The sequence below is a fragment of the Camellia sinensis genome, chromosome 14 (assembly GCF_055761805.1).
Source record: "Camellia sinensis isolate YWXY chromosome 14, ASM5576180v1, whole genome shotgun sequence".
Taxonomy (NCBI): Eukaryota; Viridiplantae; Streptophyta; class Magnoliopsida; order Ericales; family Theaceae; genus Camellia; species Camellia sinensis.
Genome location: NC_138974.1, coordinates 136,355,645 through 136,370,619, shown reverse-complemented (window position 1 = coordinate 136,370,619; position 14,975 = coordinate 136,355,645). Strand labels below are relative to the sequence as shown.

Here is a 14,975-nt window from a genome sequence, read left to right as displayed (position 1 = left end):
ATAGTAAAGACCTTATATTTTTGTTTGTAATACGAACAAGTCTTTTGTTTTGTGTATAAAAGCCAGTTTCCTTTTTGGGCTACAACTGTTTCAAATGTGATGAAGACCAATGCATCATAATGTCACATATGTGAACATATTATATAAGGTTTCAAATTTATGTCCCATGTATATTTGCACGGCTCTATGGACTATGCATATTTGGTATATTTGCTTCCACAGTCCCTAATTAAATATTATTCTGTTAAGAGGCCATCGGTAATCCAAAGATTACTGGCCGGTTACGACACTAAATCTATAGAGGCGGCTTTGGGTCGTGACAAGATCATTGAAACGACCAGGAGGATAAGCCTTGGTGAAAATATCAGTAGGTTGATCAGCAGAAGAAATAGGTAGAAGATGAACAGTTTCACGTGTAACATGTTGTCGAATGAAATGACAATCAATCTCAATATGTTTAGTGCGATAATGGAAGACAACATTGTGAGCAATCTGAATGGCATTCTGATTGTCACAATAGAGAGAGGTAGCACCAGGGAAAGAAACACCCATATTAGCAAGGAGCCAGCGAAGCCACAAAAGTTCCTGAGTAGTGTCAGCAAGAACACGGTATTCAACTTTAGTACTAGAGCGAGCAGTCAGGAAATGTTTCTTGTTGTGCCAAGTAAGAAGAGAATCTCCTCAGAAGAAACAAAAACCCGTGGTAGAGCGGCGATCAGTAGGATACCCAGCCTAATCAGCATCTAAAAAGGCACGAAGCTCGAGAGAAAAGTGAGTAGAGTAGTGGAATCCATGGAACATAGTGCCTTTGAGGTAGCGAAGTATGCAAAGTAGAGCAGTATAATGTGGGGTGTAGGGAGCCGACATGTACTGAAGCTGGACAAGACTACCTACCAACTGGTGATAAAGAGTAGCATTAGAGAGAAGATCCCCGTTTAGAAAAGTGAGATGAGTCTGAGGATCAACGAGAATAGAGGTAGTCTTGCAATCGACAAGACCAGCACGTGCCAAAAGATCGGATGCATATTTGGCTTAGGACATATAATAACTAATGGAATCATGAGAGATTTCAAGCCCTAAAAAATAATTGAGAGTTCCAAGGTCCTTCATCTCAAACTGACGATTGAGAAATTGTTTGAGGCTAAGAATACCAACCATATCATCACCAGTGATAATCATATCATCCACATAAAGAAGAAGAAGAGTGGTGCCATTAGGAGTGGTCCAAACAAATAGAGCAGAGTCATATGAGCTGGAAGTGAAACCGAAGTCATGGATGGTGGAACCAAATTTAGCAAACCAAGCTCTTGGGGATTGCTTAAGACCATAGAGAGCACGCTGTAGTTTGCAAACCTTATGAGTCGAATAAGAAGACCCAAGGGGAGGTTGCATGTAGACTTCCTCAAGAAGATCACCATTGAGGAAGGCATTTTCTACATCCATCTAAAAAAGATCCTAGTGGCGAGTAGCGATAACAGCAAGTAAGCTACACACAGAGGTAAGCCGAGCAACCGGAGCGAAAGTCTCCTCATAATCAATGCCATATTCTTGGGTGAAGCCTTTTGCAACAAGACAGGCTTTGTAGCGCTTAATAGAGCCATCAGAATGGGTCTTGATTTTGTATACCCATTTGTAGCCAATCACAGTCTTTCCAGGAGGAAGATCAATAACATCCCAGGTATGAGTTTTGTCTAAAGCCTGTAATTCATCAGTCATAGCTTGCTGCCAAAGAAGATTAGTACAAGCCTCGTGATAGGAGGTAGGTTCATAAGTAGAAAAAGTAGTAGACCCGACAATATAATCACGAAGATGACAGGTAGTTGAGTTACCCGATATAGACGACCGGTGGGAGGAGGATCTGGTAGGGTGATAGGAAACTCAATGAGACACTTAGAGGGAGTAGTCGAAACAAGATTAGGTGTAGGCAAAAGAGTCTCTAAAGAGAAGGAACCTGCATCAAAGGCATTAGAGAAGAGATCGATAGAAGGATTAGTAAACAGAATGGAAGTAGAAGATAATGATAAGTGGAACGAGGATAAGGATGAAAACATTTTATGCTCCCAGAAAACCATATGACAAAAGACACGAAGACGTTTAGAGATAGGATCCCAGCAACGATAGCCTTTATGTTCAATTCCATACCCAAGAAAACAACAAAGATGAGAATGAGATTCAAGTTTGGTGTGTTCATGAGGTTGGAGAATAACAAAGTATGCAGACCTAAAGATTCGAAGATTTGTGTATCGAAGACTAGTGCCATGTAAACATGCATAAAGAATTTGGTTGTGGATTGTAGAAGTGGGAACACAATTAATTGTGTAACAACCCCAACCTATGATTAACTGCAAAACCATGATTAAAGATGCTTAATAAGTAATTAAGATGAAATTCTGAATTAATTACATGTGTGTTGCATTATTTGTAATTATATATGTCTATCGTAGGAATATCTATTCATGTTTCTGTTTTGTTCTGTGAATTGAAGGCCTTATCGACATCTGAACACAAAATTGACTTGATTTATGTGTTATTTGGAATTTTTAGAATTTTATGGTAGGTTTCATTAAAATTCGATTCGGAACAAATTAAATTAGAATAATTAATATTCATTGCTTAGATTAATTAAAGTTTAATTAGTCAACTCTTAATCAAGCCTATATAAGGCTAGTATGACTCAAGACACTCAAATTACACACTCTCATCCCCTCATCCTTGAGCTCAAAACGTGTGAGAGAGAGAAAGGAAAGAATTGAGTTCAAATTAGGAGTATTGCTAGAGAACTTGGAGGTTGGCTTAGAACTTCAAACAATTATCTCTTTAGAGTATAATTGATCATCTAAGGTAAGAATTCAATCTTGTAACTTTGGAATTGAATCACTTAGCACATAAATCCAAAGAATTAAGTTGTGTAATGCTAGGATTGAGCTAAAATGAAAGAATATAGATCATATTACGCATGCATGTCCATCTCATAACAATTTGAGTTTGATTTTAAAGAATTCTCTCATGCATGTGTCCTTCTTACTTTTATTTTGAGAATTTCATCTTGCTTGATACCATTTTATACCAAGTGATCATGCTTTGGAAGCTTTGGAGGCAAGGCAATACTTGCATGTTATGTTTTCAAAGATTTAAGTTTCGTTTTGCACAATTGGCATGCTTTTAGGCTTTGATTTTGCAAAATGGTTTTGAATTCTTGATGTTTGACAAGTTTACATAGGTTTCCTTAAGTTTTTGGCCCAAAAGAACTTGATTTGCAGCATTGAGTTTGAGTTTGAAGCTTGGAAGCAAATCTGGAAATTTCAGAATTTTGCCTCTACGCTCGAGTGGCAGATCCTGCACTCGAGCGATCACTCTATGTTTTGCACTCTCGCTCGAGCGACCAAAAGTTAGCTTAAGTGTAAATTTCTAGCTCCCAGAAGCTTACAATTTTTGTAGACTGCTCGAGCGACAAGGGTTGCGCTTGAACGAAGTCTTCAGTCTTACGCTCAAGTAACCGTCAAGCGAAAAAATCAAGAAACCGGTACTTTTACAGAGTTTATAGACCGCTCGAGCGACTGAATTTGCGCTCGAGTGACCACTCACATTTTTGAGCCTACGCTCGAGCGAAGGAAGTTATACTCGAGCGAAGACCCAGTTTTCAGTAAATTTTTTGTTAAATGTTTCAAAGTGCATTTTGGCATTCACATTACATCCTAGGCATTCCTAGGTCATGGTTAAGACATAATAATAAGGATAAAAAGTAGAAACACACCAAGATAAGAAAAAACTAAGTTAATGATTCTGGGTGTATAATTCAGTACGTATTCGTTCTGTGTCTATGTAGGTCACGCCCCCCAAGTTATCTGATTTGTTTGCTTTGGAGCAATCTATGAGAAATAACTCTATAAAGCTATGTTTATATTTAAATAATTTCTTATAGGATATGATATGACAAGAAATGCTCTGTTTTCTGACATGTTATGTTCTGAATCAATGAATGATTGTCCATATATTGAAAAGTATTCGCAGCATCCTTAGCACAAGGCCCTAACTTGGGGGTAACATTACCGCGGTCTATGAGCACAAGGCCCTCACCCGGGGGTAACAATACCGTGGCTCAAGTATGTTACAAGTTCCCGGTACCGAAGGTTCCTTATGGAACTGGTCAAGTATGACCTTTAATGCTCTATACATGATCTGTTAACGGTAATGGGTGTACCACGTATGATCCTCTGTGAAACTGAACAAGCACATGTTTCTGAACTCTAAATAAGAATATGAATATGTTTCTGCTTTCTAAATCTGATATGGGACATCATTCATTTAAACCCTTTACTATGTTATTATTCACTAGGCTTTCGATCACTATTTATATTGCGTATGTAGATAGGCAGGCACGTGACCAGACCTAAGCTATTGCTTGGAGAGTTTTGGGTCAACTAGCCACTGTGCCTCCCGGGGAGATGTAGACACCCCATTTTTGACCACCCACAAGGCTTAGGTGCTTGGTTCAATACACTCGATAATGAAAGTTGAATTGTGAATTCGCAGCGATTCGGATTCAATCAGGCTCCCAAAATAACCTCAAATCTTCAACATTTACCTTGTTTGAACCTGTGAGTTTCATTTTTTGACCTTTTCCCACCCTGAGCTGAGTTTGAACCAAAAAACAGAGGACGCCATCAAGGCCCAGCCGTGCATCAGTGATGGCTGGCCGTGGCTATGAATGGTCGCCCGTCCCTCGATGGCGATAAACACTATTCTGGGCGAGAGGCCACCAGGTGTCCATTTTTGAAGAAATTTATCACCTTTTAGAGCTTGAATTCTATAAAAACGAAGCTCTGAGATTGTTTTGAGGGTTGAACAAAAATCTAGAAGCCATATAGATACCTTAAGAGCTCTTGTCTCCTCTTCCTTCCATTGCAAGCAAGCTATAAGCTAACCTAGCCTCTTTGTATCATTTCTATACTCCATATACAACCTTGTCTTATCACTCTAGCGCCTTGGTTGATCTTGGAGAAGCATAATTCAAGCTTGAGAGTGAGTTAAAGCCAAGTTTGGATCATCAACAACAAGCTTACCACTTGAAAGGTATGAGCTTGTTTTCTTCTCTCTTACTCTCTTTTCTTCCACTTACTCCATAGTTCTTTCCGTTTTGAATTGTTTTAAGCTTATTTGAAGTGTTTGGAGTTGGGTTTGAAGAGTTACCAAGAGGGTAGAGAAAGCTTGCTCTTTCTATACCTTTACTTATAACTCAAACCTTCTCTTTTCCACTCTTTTCCTTTGATATTTGCACTGATTTTTAGAGGTTTAGAAAGGCTAAAAATCATGTTTTGAAGCTTCAAAAGTAGAGGGGTTAGCCACCCCTCCCTATTCTTGCTTACTAGCCTTAATTCTCTTCTTTATTATTTAGTTTTTCAAACTCTTTTCATGCATGTTCTACCTCTGTTTTTCACGTATTAAGGGTTGTTTTGAGGTTTTCCAAGCCTTTTCAATTGGTTCATGCATTGTTTAATACTCATTAGTTAACATGTGTAACTTGTTGCTTGTTATACAGCTTTCTTTTACTCATTTCCATGTTTAAGAGTCTAAGTTTTATAATCAATCCATCATTCATATCTTTCATACTTGAGAATGATTTTAACCAATTGCGGTTGTTCGAATCATGTAAGAAAGGTTCCCACTTAATGGCTTAATCTTTCCAAAGATTCATTGCCAACGGTGTGGTCTTTCTCTCATACTTTAGAAGAACCTCTTGTTTGACATTACTTCTTGTTTAGAGGACTTTAAACATCACCATGGACAAATGGACTAAAGAATGGCAAGGCCTAATAAAATTGGTTTAAAACTTCGATCAACGCACATAAAGAAAATGGCTTAAAATTGTTTCAACTTGGTCGGACGTTATGCCAAGTTACTTGTGTCAAGAGTCGTCACATGTTAATTCATAGCATTTTGATGATTCTTGAAGCGTTACAACTTCCATTTTTGAGTTCATACTATGACAAGAGGGAGGGGTAGTCCTATTCTTTACTTTTTTTATCAACTTTTGTCCAAAATTGAATCCGAGATCATCAAGCAATCATATTGCTCATTGATGGTTTTGGAATCAATTCCAACCCATTCTCGAGGATTTCCCATGATAGAGAAGAAATGAAGGACAAACAGAGCTTGAAAATGCTCTATCTGCACTGATTTCACCTCAAAGCACAAAAATAAAGCTTTGCACCAGATTGATGCACTTTCGGCCATCTGTATACCCGGTCGGTCATCAGTGATGCACGGCCGGCCCTTGGTGTGTGGCCAGCAGTGCAATTTTGCAGAAATAAAAGGCAGTGGCTAAAGGTGAAACAGAGATGGCCTGGGCAGACAGAGTAGCTTTCAAGCGATGCGCATGCAATCTTCATCCATCTTCCATTATGTTCTTATCAAATGCAATTAATTATTTCATTAGTATTATTGTCATAGTTGCGAATAAATTGTGTTGTAATATTTAATTAGTATAATTAGTTGTAGCTAATTAGTTGGTGTTGTAATATTTGATTAGCTTAACCTAGTTTTCTTAATTAATTAGCTTAGATAATTAGTTAATTATTCATTTCAAGTGTTGTAATTAATTAAGTAGTTAATAAATTATTCAATTTCGTCTTGTAATTAGTTAGTTAACAAGAATAGTTAGTTAATTTATTTGTTGTAATAATTAGTTAAGTGGTTTAGCTAATTTAATTTGTTTTGTAATAGTTAGCTTAATTAGCTTAGCTTTAGTTAGTTAGCTTAATTCATTCGGACTCTCCTTCGTGAGAGCATAATGTAGTAATGTGTATGTTTTCCAACCCCACGTCCTTCTTCCTTTTATTTAACTGCTTTTGATGGTCAGATTAGGGACATGTTTCAATTAACATACCTTATGCTTGCATCCATTCATTCGTATTGCACGCACCAAGGCTCGGTGCATCATTCAAACTGCATTGTTGTTTCAATACTTTGATGAATACATGTTTAAAACGCATGCTTTCAAATTGTTGCAAATAACATGTTAAGTAGCCGAGCCTATCAATTGCATATTGCATGTGTTGCATTAGACATTTGGTATAGTTAGGAATCATGCATATTTGTCTAACTCATATCTTCTTAGCTTGGAGTACTAGGTGAGTTTTTAGTGCTTTAGCATACTTGCATGAGTGTGAGTGATTGCCATGACTAGCATGCTTACCATGAGGCTAAATGTTAACTTGTTAAACTACTTGAATGCCTATGGATGAAGGCTTGTTGCTTGAATTGGAACGATTCAACAAATGTATGTTTAAGCCCACTATGTCTAGTGGCAAATTCACAACTTTAAGCCCACTTGAGGTGGCAAAATCAAACCCTTTTCGCAAACAAACATGAAATTGAATTGTTCCAACTTGAGCAAACTAGTTTATACTTGCTTGTGCGCATCACATAGTAATGCTAGCCTAATAACCGGAGCAAAAACACATAATGTTGATAAAAAAATCATATCATGATTAGTAGAGGTCGATCGTTGATCGGGCGAGCGGGGATGTTCAATTCATGACCTTCCCCTCTCGCACCTAAGTTCCCGAGCCAAGGCAACTTTGGTGATAATGGACACGTGGCCTTTGGCACAAGTCCTCGGTTTCCTAAATTTCTCTAAAATAAAATATTTATGTGGCGACTTTGTATCTGGCAAAGTAGTCTAATTTTGGCATTTTTTATTCAAAATCGATTTTCCAAAAGATTTGCTGGATTTGGACTCTTTGGTGATTATCAAATTCACATTGCACTTCTGAGATTAGATTCAGAACTGCAGGAGTCCGAACTGTAAGGCTTCTTTTCAAACTTTCGAAAGGGGGCGCGAAAAAGTCGAGCTACAGAAGGTTCCCATTTGAAAAGTCAAGTTTTGTAAACCATGTCAAGAATGTTTTGTTATTTTGTTTTGTTTATCTGTACGCTGGGCTAAGTCCCTTATGATACCACGACGTCACTTATGTATGTATATGTTTCAGTTTTGAAATTTATGTTCCATGTATGTCTGCACAGTTCTATGGACTATGTATATTTCATATATTGCTTCCGCAGCCTTTTACTATGTCATGATCTGTTCTGAGGCCTTTGGTAATCCAAGGATTATTGGCCGGTTACGACGCTAAACCTATAGGTGCAGGTTTGGGTCGTGACAGATAGTGTAGATAGCAGTAAAAGCAGCTTTCCTCAAAAATATTTAGGACACGAGGAAGAGATAAGAAGGGCTCGAGTAGTGCTAAGAATATGCATATGCTTCTGTTCAGCACGACCATTTTGTTGGGACGTGCTAGCACAGGAACGATGAGGCTGAGTACCGTAACGCTGAAAGAATGAGAGAAAATCAAGATCCCTATATTCCATAGCATTATCAGATCGAAAATTTTTAATGGTTTTACAGAATTGGATTTGGACCATGCTTACAAAATTGTAATAAAGTTGTTTAAGTTCTGATCGACTTTTCATGAAAAACAATCATGTAAAACGTGAAAAATCATCAACAAAGACAACAAAGTAATGGGATCCCCCTATAGTGATAGTGGGTGGTGGTCCACAAATATCATAACATATAAGATCAAATGGTGCATGAGAAACAAAAGTACTTGCATTAAATGATAAAGCAGGTTGTCTTGCATGTTGGCAAGATAAACAATCCAAAGTATCAGGAATGACATGACCTAACTGACCAGTAAAAACTAAAGATTTTAATCGATTAACAGAAATATGTCCTAAACAACAATGCCAAATATTAAAAGGAGACATACAGGAAGCAGATGTAGAAGCAGTTATCGGGTTGGAGTCTAGAACATAAAGATGAATGAGCTCATAGGGACGTCCATGCTTACGGCCGATTCCAAGAGTCTGTCCCGTCCGAAGGCCCTATACCAAACAACCATTAGTGAAAAATGTGACAGTAAGACCAAGCTCACATAATTGACTAATAAAGATAAGATTTAAAGTGAGAGTAGGAGTAAGATAAACATTTGATAAGGATAGATGAGAGGTGGAAACAGAACCAATATGACTCACAGACATAAGAAAACCGTCAGCGGTATGAATGGAGGAAATATGAGAAGAGGAAGAAAGAGAAGAAAATATAGTAGAACTAGAAGTCATATGATTGCAACATGTTGAGTCAAAATACCAAAGAGATGTACCTGAAATCACAAACAGAGTAGTAGAAGGAGGTATACCAAAGGTGGTGAGAAACTATTTGAACATGACTTCAACATCAATTTGGGAAAAGACAGGAGTGGCTGGATCTAAAGGCTCAAAAAATTCCTCAGAAGAAGCAACAGCAGTACGATAAATAAGCAAAGATCTAGACTGATTCTCGGGACATTATGAACAACCTCGTGAGGAAGCACCACGACTAGTAGATGAGCGGTTGGGATTGCGAAAACAATATTGTTGCAAATGACCAGGACTAATCTTGTTGCAGTACCGACAGGATTTGATTGGGCAATGAAATACAAGATGAGTAGAAAGAAAGCACCGATTCTTACAATAATTGCAAGTAATGGGCGACTGGGTGGTTAGTATAGAGGAACTCAGTGATTGGGGAGTGGCAAGAACTGTATCCACATGATGAGTCTTAAGAGGGCCAAGATGAGTCTCCTCAGATAATAACACAGAAATAGCCTGCTTAAGAGTGGGCAATGGAGTGCGATGAAGCAGAAATGCACGTATGGGCTCAAACTGGGTAGCGAGAGCCATGAGAAACTGAACCAATCATTGGTGATTACGATACTAAGTAAATAAAGTAGCATCTTCAATTTGAGGCCAGGCAAGTTTAGAGACAGCGAGCTGGTCTCAGACAGAATATATCTAAGAGAGGAAATCATTAACAGACTAACCAAGCTCTTGACGCAGGCGATGAAGTTGACTTTGAAGTTGATACTGATGAGCAAGACCAGTAGTCTGATAACGTACTGTCAAAAAATCCCAAATGTCTTTGGTAGGAGTAGTCATGAAGTCAAGTTGAAAATGACCAAATTGTAAACTGATAGAGATAACATAAGGATTTCGAAACCAAGTGCTGATCTGTTAGTTCTTACTGTCCCAGTCCTCTAACCAGTCAGCATATGTAGCAGCTGTTTCATGAACCTCTTTCACTGGTTGAACTATATCCCTAGTGATAATACGCCAGAGTTTCTTCCTTTTCAAAAAATTGAACATGGGCTGGGCCCATAACACATAGTTGGAGCCATAAAAAATAATAGAGATTGGATGAGAAACATCATGACGATCCATAACGGTGGTTTGGTGAAGTATAATACAGAAAAAAAATGCTATAGGAGCAAAAACTAACAAAACAGAACGTACTAGTGAGTGCAGAATGTCAAAAATAGCTAGAAAAGGGATCTGCTGTGTAGAGATGATGTCATCAGGGGCTGGATGACGTCAGCAGGAGGTACGACACACAATAATAGAGGGAGGCATGGTACAAAATTACAGAAAAGGGCGCGAGGTGCACAATAGCAGAAAAGGTCGCGCGGTGCACAGTAGCAGATTGGCGTACGCGGGCACACAACAGCAAAACAGCGCACGCGCAGCGCGCAGCGCACAGCAGCAGGAACGACGTACACTGACGTAGGGTTGACGTCAGGTGCTAACATGAGCAAGCAACCGAAGGGCGCATGAGGGCACGTGGGAGAGTGGTGACAGAAGGCTGAGACACGCCGAGCACAAAAACGGTACGTGAGGACGTGTGGAGTACTTTCTGGTGACGTAGTTGGTGCCGTTGGAATCGTAAGGAGATTCCGATCAGTTTGGTGGTAAGGAAAAAAATTTGGTGAAAATAATGATGAAGAAGTGCTCGAACAAAGATAATGAAGTGTATGGGTGATGAAATGAATGTTGTAGTGCTACTATGTACAGGACTAAACATAAAGAGAAAAGGAAAAAAGGTTATTAGTGTAGAACCTAGAGCTCTGATACCATGTTAGAATGGTTAAAAGAAATATGAGAATTATGTATTTGTATTATATTGAATTGAATTAATATACAATGTGAGATGCCTGTATATATATAGGCTAAAAAACCTAGATAAGTATAGAAGGAGATAGAAATAGAGAGAGATAGAGATAGAGATAGAGATAAAGATAAGATATATCTACAATACAGATAGATAAGTATAAAGCTAATAAATATATAAACACTATGGGGTGATTTGGGATGTTCCAAATAAGTGTACTTTTTGACTTGTTATTAAAAAAAATGTGTAGAAAAGTAGAGAAAGTGGGTAAAAAAGTAAAGAGGAGATGTTGATTGATGTGACCCAAATAAATATATGTATGCAAAAAAAATACATTTTTTTAGTGCATGCCAAACACCTACTATATATTATTATTTTAAAAAAATCAAAAAAACTAACTAAATAACAAACACCTTTTCTTTTTCTTTTTTTGATTCAAAGAAAATTAAAGCAAACAAGAAGAAAAAGAGTTCAAAACAACATCCAGAGGGTTAGTCCCTCACTACAGATACTCTAGCCATGTCGTCTATGAAAAGATCTATGACTTCAGCAGGTGGATCCTTAAGGATCCTTACATGTTCTTTTTGAGTTACTCCCAGATTAGCTAACCTATCAGCGACTTTGTTGCCCTCTCTCAATGTATGGAGCAGTGAGCAATGACACATCTGGAGGAGAAATTTAGCATCTTCATTTAGAGCCTTGAGATGAGAATTTGGATTTGGACCATGATGAATTTGGTGCATGGCTTGTTCTGAATCAATTTCAACTTCCACATTGGTAACCCCTTTGTGGAACAATATAGTGAGTCCTCGATATATTGCCTAAAGTTCTGCTTCCGGACTTGTGCAGTGGCCTAGTTTGCCATAGTAGCCCCATAACCAAGTGCCTGTCTCATCTCTTAAAAGTCCCCCATATCTTGCCTAGCCTGGGTCTCCCTTAGAACAACCATCTGTATTTAGCTTAAGTTTTCCTGCAATGGGAAAACATCATTTAATTAGTTTAGGTATAGAAAATTGGGAGTGAAGAGGGGCTTGAAAAGCCTCATCAATCTTATGAACATAGTCTCTAATGGTCTTGAGGTTGTTTTGGATTGGATTCAAAGTGTTTTCGAAAACCATTTTGCTGCGACCCTTCCAAATCTGCCACAGAGTAACAATAAAAACCAAAAACCAATTAGATCCATACAGAGTGCTTTTGATTTTCAAGTTAGAAGACACCCAATCATATAGAGATTGGTCGGATCCGACCTCCCACCAAGAGTTGCTTTGGATATGGATCCAAATTTCCTTAGAGTGGACACAATCTCTAAGTAGATGTTGCATGTCTTCATTAAATTGGCCACATCTAGGACATAACTCTAAGAAGGCCATATTTCTCACAAGGCGTAAATGGTTGGTTTGCAGTTTGCCTCTTAGAACAAGCTAAAGAAAATATTTTAATTTTTGAGGGATTTTGATTTTCCAAATCCAAAGCCAATCTCTGCCAGCCACAGCAGAATTAGTAATAGTATTAAAAACAGCAGTGGTAAAGAAAGTACCACAGGTGGAGCCAATCCAAGCAGGAGCATCTGTGAAGGTGACAAATCTAGGCATGTAGATTTTAAGAATTTCAATAAGGTCATGTTGGGTGACAAGGGTTGCCAGTACTTAGAGTGTAGAAGTTGACACCAAATCTTATTTCTTTCACTCAGAAATTTCCACCCAAGCTTAGTAAGAAGAGCAGCATTTTGGTCCCTAGCCTTTCTAATGCCTAATCCTCCCTCAACTTTGCTTTTACACGCATTGTCCCAGTTAACCAAGTGGACTTTCTTGTGGTTCTCAGTGTCACCCCAAAGGAAGTTTCTATTAAGTTTATCAATCTCATTACAGGTTTGTTTAGGGAGCTCCATAATTTGCATGGCATAGGAAAGGATAGCAGAAGTGACTGATTGAATGAGAGTTACTCCGCCAGCCATGTTGAGATTTTTAGCTTTCCAACCTGAAAGTTTGGATTTCATCTTTCTAAGGATCTCATTGAAGATGTCCTTAGTAACTCTTATGAAGTAAATGGGAGCCTAGATATTTACCAAGGTCCTGGGTGAGGGAAATACCATTCAGAGAACTAAGGGATTTAGTAAAGTTTCTATGAATATTAGGAGAAACAAAGAGTTTGGATTTGGCATGATTAATTTGTTAGCCAGACACCTCACAAAACTCACAAAGGACCTCTAAGATTGTTTCACAGTTCATTTGATCAACTTGGGCAAATAGGATGAGGTCATCAACAAACAACAAGTGGGATAGGGGTGGGCTGTTTCTAGAGGCCTTGATGCCTCTCCAAGAGCCCTCTTTAACTTTATAGTTGATCATATTGGAAATTCTTTCCATACAAAGCACAAAAAGGTAGGGTGGGAGAGGATCACATTGTGGCAACCCTCTCTCATTATGAACACCCTTAATAATTTCACCATTCCACAAGATAGAGGAGTGTTTATTAGAAACACAACTCATGATTAAATCAATCCAGTTGTCATTAAGCTTGAATTCAATTAATGTAGCTCTAATGAAATCCCAAGACAATATATCATAAGCTTTTTCTAAATCAATTTTGAAAATCATTCCACCATTTTTCATTTCTTAGTTTTCAACGAGTGCAAAATTTCTTGTGTGATGATAATGTTATCAATAGTGCACCTACCAGGGATAAAGCTACTTTGATTGGGGCTCACCAAATTATCAAGGAGGGGTCTAATTCTACCCACTATAAGCTTGGTAATGATTTTATAAGAGACATTGCATAAGCTAATGAGCCTGAATTGTCTAATGTTTTCAAGGTTATCAACCTTAGGAATCAGCACAATAATAGTCTCATTGATGATATCAGGAATCATTTTATTTTGAAAACAAGTTTTCACAAAGTCACACACAGAGTGGGCCACAATATTTTAATAATTGTGGTAGAATGTGGCCTGAATGTCGTCTCTACCAGGTGCTTTAAAGGCACCAATATCTTTCACAGCTCTAAGAATCTCAGAATTAGATATAGGTTTGGCTAAACCATCATTATCTTCTTGAGTGAAGTGGAAAGGAGAAATATTTTTCCAATGATCCAGTTGAGTTATAAGATTACCACTAAAGAGATTCTGAAAATATTCAAGAATAGTGGCTTTAATGCCAACAGAGTCAATGGTCCAATTACCAAAGTTATCTTTAAGGGCATTAATTTTAATTTTCCTTCTCTTGGTAATGGTGGAAACATGAAAATACTTAGTATTTCTAACACCAAGAAGAATGTGTTTAGATTTAGATTTTTGAAACCACAAGATTTCTTCCTGAAACAAAGTAGAATTATATTGAACAATCAGCTCCTTCTCAAGAGCTTGGAGGCTATGAGAGAAATAGTCAGCTAAGGATCTTTGGATGCCTTCAATACGAGCCAGAAGATGCCCTTTTCTTTTAAAATATTACCAAAAACCTCTTTCTTCCATTCCTTAACTTTACAAGTGAAATCAACAGTGGAATCAATGAGGTTATGGTTCATATCAGTCCAAGAATATTTAATAACATCAATGAGGCCAAGATGAGTCATCCAAGCAGCTTCAAATCTAAAAGGCCTATTGAGGGGATTGAGATTATGCATACATTGGGTGTAGACAATAAGAGGGGAGTGATCAGAGTAAGTTCTGGGAAGGACTCTCACAGTGGCCTCCGAGAACATGGTTCTCCATTCTGTGTTGCACAAAGCTCTATCAAGTCTTTCTATTATGTTGGCAAGCCCTTGTCTGTTATTTATCCATGTCATTTTTGGTCCAGAGCTCCCCAAATCAATTAAGTTGCAGTTGTTGATTCTATCTAAGATTTTCTGGTTTCAAACAGCATTGAGTCTTGTGTTGAAACTTCTTCTTTCTCCCTGACTAGCATAGTCATTAAAATCCCATGCTACTAGCCATGGTTTGTCCATATTCTTAGTCACTTCTTCTAGATTATCCCACAGGTGTTCTCTCATAACAGGG

General features: G+C 38.1%; 1 protein-coding gene across 1 annotated transcript; it reads right to left on the bottom strand.

The window, feature by feature from the left end:
• Positions 1 to 13,907: 13,907 nt before the first annotated feature.
• On the bottom strand, positions 13,908 to 14,764 carry LOC114278906 (uncharacterized). Its single transcript, XM_028221065.2, has 2 exons — positions 14,438 to 14,764; positions 13,908 to 14,294 (listed from the first exon to the last, which is right to left on the bottom strand). The coding sequence occupies exons 1-2, from the start codon at positions 14,762 to 14,764 to the stop codon at positions 13,908 to 13,910; spliced, it is 714 nt and encodes a 237-aa protein (XP_028076866.2).
• Positions 14,765 to 14,975: the final 211 nt, after the last annotated feature.